Raw genomic sequence first — 5,455 nt, forward strand, 5'->3', positions numbered from 1 at the left:
CCCCAACTCTTCCCTAAATCGTGTAGTTTGTAGACCCAAATTTGACCCGATCGTCGAGCCTAGAAATCATACATAAACCCAGCCCAACATGCAAATTTGGCTTGATCCCATGCGAATAAGCCGTTCGGGCTGGGCTACCTATGCCCAGCTATAATCTGAAAACCTGTTGGATAAGTTCTTTTTAGTATTTCAAATTGCTCTTAGAGTGGATACTCTTGGAAAAAAAACTGATATTACCAGCGAAGCGCGATTATCACTCTTAAATTCCCGGGTTCATAGGTTGGAGAGGGAAAGAAGCTTGTAGTCAAAACTGCAAACAAATTGTATCGTATTGTTGTTGTAGAGAGCGGCAATTCTACGAAAACATAGGTTTCATCGCGTTGTAAAACATGATAGATTTTAATACTTCCTCCGATTCATATTATTTGACCAATAATCCTAGACCTACGCAAATTTACTACGGGAATACTTCTACGGGATGACGTGGTGAATTTGTGGGTGCGTCACGATCCTGAAAACACGGAAGGAAAAAAAACTGCACCAAATCACCTGCCTCCACCGCATCCCGTAAGTGCTAGCCCGTAAAATTTCTCTCGTAGATGTAGCATTGCTCTTATTTGACTCTAATATATATGTATCTAGACACGTATTAGTTGCAGATATATCTATTTTAGCATCAAGTAATATGAATTGGAGGGAGTATTATTTTCGCACGAATCTCAATGCAGGAAACCAAAAGAATGAAAGGCAATCACGTGCACGCGCGAGAAAGCCATTTCTGTATTGTCCTAATATAAAACCCCCACGAAGACGAGACACAAACTCCCCAGATCGCCGGCGCTACCAATGGCGGCTATCGCCGGCTCGAGCTGAGTATTTCGCCAGAAGAGGAGACGACGGAGAAGCGGATTCAAGTGTAGCCGGGAGATGGGGCCGGCGGTGGCGTGGGAGGAGCGGCGGACGCTGGTGCTGGTGAACCTGGCGTCCATCATGGAGCGCGCCGACGAGGCGCTGCTACCGGCGGTGTACCGCGAGGTCGGTGCCGCCCTGCACGCCACGCCGACGGGCCTCGGCACGCTCACCCTCTACCGCTCCATCGTGCAGGCGGCGTGCTACCCGCTGGCCGCCTACGCCGCGTCGCGCCACAACCGCGCCCACGTCATCGCCGTCGGGGCATTCCTCTGGGCCGCCGCCACATTCCTCGTCGCCATCTCCGAAACCTTCCTCCAGGTGAGCCCGGCCGCTCAGCCTCCGCTCGTACTTCATGGGCATAACACTGGCAAACTAATGCTCGTACAAAGCAGCCGGTGGCGAACTAAGTCTGCTGTCTCGTTGACCAGCATAGATCTCGAGAGCTTAAGCTCCCAAATTGTCGATTCGAAACTCAGAGCTACTTCGATGGTGTGCTAGGTAGCAATCTCGAGAGGCCTGAACGGCATCGGACTAGCTCTCGTCATACCGGCGGTCCAGTCGCTGGTCGCCGACTCCACCGACGACGAGCACCGCGGCACGGCCTTCGGGTGGCTGCAGCTGACCAGCAGCATCGGGTCCATCATCGGGGGCTTCTCCGCTGTGCTCCTCGCGCCGACCACCATCTTCGGGATCGCCGGCTGGCGCTTCGCGTTCCACCTCGTGGCGGCCATCAGCGTCGTGGTCGGCGTCCTGGTGTGGTTCTTCGCCGTCGACCCCAACTTCCCGACGGGCAAAGAAGCGTCAGCGCTCGGCGAGAAACGGTCGGCGTGGGAGGAGGCCAAGGAGCTGCTGAGGGAGGCCAGGGCCGTGATCCAGATCCCGACGTTCCAGATCTTCGTGGCGCAGGGCGTGAGCGGCTCGTTCCCGTGGTCGGCGCTGTCGTTCCTGTCCATGTGGCTGGAGCTCGTCGGGTTCAGCCACGGGGCCACGGCCGTGTTCATCACGGTGTTCTCCGTGGCGACGTCCATTGGTGGCCTCCTGGGCGGCGTGATGGGCGACGCCCTCGCCCGCCGGTACCCGAACGCCGGCAGGATCGTGCTGTCGCAGATCAGCGCCGGCTCGGGCGTGCCTCTCGCGGCCATCCTGCTCCTCGGCCTCCCGAATGACCCCTCCACCGGCATCGCGCACGCGCTCGTCCTCTTCGTCATGGGGCTCATCATCTCCTGGAACGGCGCTGCTACAAACAGGTGCGAAAGCAGAGTTTCGTTTACATTTTGTACGGACTTGTTGAATGAACAACTGATGAGGAACATTCCAGCCCGATCTTCGCGGAGATCGTGCCGGTGAAATCGAGGACGAGCATCTACGCGCTGGACAACGCGTTTGAGTCAATCCTGGCATCGTTCGCGCCGCCGGTTGTGGGCTACATGTCGCAGCACCTGTACGGGTTCAAGCTGGCGGGCGGCGGCGCGGCCGGGAAGAACGGCAGCAGCAGCCCCGAGAGAGACCGGGCGAACGCGGCGTCGCTGGCCAAGGCGCTGTACACGGCCATCGCGATACCATTCACGATCTGCGCCGCCATATACTCATTCCTGTACTGCAGCTACCCCCGGGACAGGGACCGCGCCCGGATGCAGTCGCTGGCGGAGTCGGAGCTGCAGCGGATGGAGCTGCAGCAGGGGTCCAGGTTTCGGAGTGGCGACGGCGACAATCGGTTCGAGCTCTTCGAACCGGAGACGGACGACGGCGGAAGGACTGACTCCGCGGCTGATGCCGCCGGCACAGCGAGGCTACTGTCGGACCCGGGGTCGTGACACTGAGATTAAGGGTCATCACCCATCAGTCTGCTCCATTCAGAAGAGAGCGCTACATATGACATTTTGTCCACTAAGACATTTTGTAGACTGACTCCGTACAGTCCAATTCGTTTGTTGGCTTCCTGCTACAAGAAATACTGAAAGCACGGATAACACTTTCCAACTTACAGTCATATTGGACTAAACATAGCTTCTTGCGCTTGATTAGGCAAGGCGACCTGGCGACGTGACCGGTTAGTACACCTCAATCTCCTACAATGAAAACGCTTTCCGATTCCGATGCGATGCATGTTGGAGTACGTTGTGTACACGGGTCGAGATTCCATATGCATCACTATATTATATTACCTCTGCAGAAACCTCAACATAGCTAACCCCCTTGTTTTCTTTCGGCCAACCATCTACACGATAGTAAACCTCAAGGGGGCACGCGACACACGGAATAAGGCTCCGCTAAACTCAAATTCAGTCGATCTTCAGAAACAAAGCCAGTTCGATCACATGGGGATAGCGTTCTCGTCGGTGCCTCGTCTTCTTCGCCAGCGGACGCCGCCGCAATTGCCAGACGACGTTGTTGTTGACATCCTCTCAAGGATCCGCGTGAAGACCCTCTGCCGATTCAGATGTGTGTCCAAGGGGTGGTACACCCTCATATCCGACAACATCGTCAGCGTGTACAAGGCTCGCGCCGAGCCACTCCTCGTTGTTGGCTCCCGCCGGGACACGTCTCTGCGGCTGATTGACATGGGCGGTAACGTGGTGAAAGTGATCAAGAACGTGGGTTATGTTTGGAAGCTTATCTGCACAAGCCGTGATAACCTGGTGTGTGTGATTGGCATTTCATGTGATGTTAAGGTGGTCGACCTTGCCAACGGTGAGGTGCTCCAAACCTGCAAGAAAACTGGCCTTTTGGGTTTCGGCTGCACCATCCCATTTAGTGTCTACAAGATCGTCTACATCAATCCCTACTTGTGCGAGATCCTCACGGTAGGAGACGATGTTGAGTGGAGACCAATGCAGTTGCCTCAAAACAGCAATATTTCCTATGCTAGGAGTCCCGTTGTTGTAAACGGTGTATTGCATTTGCTGCTAAGATCTCAGCTAGATGGGAACGGTGTACTATGCTTTAACCTCGCGAGTGAGGAGTGGATGAAGGCAATCAAGGGGCCACCAAATGTGGACCTTCAAAAGGGTGACCTTTCGTTGAGCGAGCTCAATGGTTCCCTATGTATGGTTCAACCGGAGGATGAGAGCTGGGTGACGAACATATGGCTCCTCACAAATTCTAACAAGAGCACATGGGTTAAGGTGTTTGAGATCCCTTTGAATTCACGTGGGTATTATCGGGTTAAACCTTTGCGAATATTACCTGATGGGAGGCTGGTCTTCTACAACACTCATGAGAAAACCGATTTATCGTCGGTGCAAATCTACGATCCACACAACTGGGATTTCATAGATGCGCCAAATGCACTAGCCGGCGTCCACGACACAAACTTTAGTCCTTGCAGCTAGCACCGGGAGATTTCTTTTTGGTCAAGATCTAGTGCCCTTAACTTCCTTAATGTTTTTTCCTTTTCCTTTTCGAAGTAGTTTCTTCGAAGGACAGTGAACTACGTTCTCGTTTCTTATGTTCGACGTGACCTAAAAAACCTATGATTGCCATTTGGTTATGCAGTGTTTGTCCACATATGTGTCCAATCATGGAAATAGTCGTTCTTTTATTAACAATGATATTTTATGCTACATTGTACTATAAAACTTTTGGTGCGTAGTATATAACAGATCTAATGATTTGTATGGTTTGTAATGCTTGAAAGTATCGACTGCATGCACTAGGGTTGGAAGAAATTGCTCATTTTCGTGGAAAGGGTTGTACAAGGAGCGTACCGGAGAGTGCAGTGTCATACTTGAGGTAGTGGCTGACAATGACCTCTGGATTTGGCACGATTTTTTCGGCATGGCAGGAACTCACAACGACATCAACGTAGCTCTCCGGTGTTTGCAGGGCTAGCTGAGGGACATGCTCCGCCGGTCAACTTCGAGAACAACGGCCACGCATAGTACAACAAGGGTACTATCTAGATGATGGTATCTATCCACAATATGCTACATTTGTGAAGACAATTCCAAACCCTACTTCGGAGAAGGAATTATAATTTGCGACATGCCAAGAAGCATGTCACAAGGATGTAGAGCGGGCATTTGGTGTGCTACATCATCGTTTTGCCATTGTTCGGTATCCTACTCTCACCTGGTCGGAGTCTCAGATGTGGGAGGTGATGAACGTTTGTGTGAACATACACAACATGATCATTGAGAGTGAGCGCGACGCACCAGCGGATGATGACCCTCCATTTGATTTTCAGGGATCTTTTGCTTAGATTGAGAAGGTACCGACCCAGTTTGTTGCTTTCCTCCATATGCATGAAGAAATCCTAGATGCATGTGTTCATACTCAGAATGATCTAGTTGGGAATTTGTTGGTGCGAAGAGGAAACTCTGCATGTTGCAATTTATTTATATTATTGTACGAATAATTTAATTTATTTGTTTAAATTATTTGTACGAAATAATTTATGTGTTCTAACAATGAAAAAATAATGTTTGAATCGTGAAAACTATACAAACTATTGTAATTTTGCCCCCCCAAAAAATGGGAGACATATAGGTTGCGCCAGTGTGGAATGACCTTCCCTAAACTAAGGATCTCCTGCTGGCGCCTA

At 51.5% G+C, this 5,455-nt stretch overlaps 2 protein-coding genes across 2 annotated transcripts; both read left to right on the forward strand.

The window, feature by feature from the left end:
- Window positions 1-790: 790 nt before the first annotated feature.
- LOC127301173 (uncharacterized) lies at window positions 791-2,892 on the forward strand. The gene is made up of 3 exons (XM_051331396.2): window positions 791-1,230; window positions 1,411-2,159; window positions 2,231-2,892. Exons 1-3 carry the CDS (start codon window positions 928-930, stop codon window positions 2,724-2,726), a joined length of 1,548 nt encoding a protein of 515 aa, XP_051187356.1. The 5' UTR covers window positions 791-927; the 3' UTR covers window positions 2,727-2,892.
- Window positions 2,893-3,230: 338 nt separating this feature from the next.
- On the forward strand, window positions 3,231-4,244 carry LOC139831682 (putative F-box protein At1g19160). The gene has a single exon (XM_071821000.1). The coding sequence runs from the start codon at window positions 3,231-3,233 to the stop codon at window positions 4,242-4,244; it is 1,014 nt and encodes a 337-aa protein (XP_071677101.1).
- Window positions 4,245-5,455: the final 1,211 nt, after the last annotated feature.

This window comes from Lolium perenne, chromosome 5 (genome assembly GCF_019359855.2).
Source record: "Lolium perenne isolate Kyuss_39 chromosome 5, Kyuss_2.0, whole genome shotgun sequence".
Classification (NCBI taxonomy): Eukaryota; Viridiplantae; Streptophyta; class Magnoliopsida; order Poales; family Poaceae; genus Lolium; species Lolium perenne.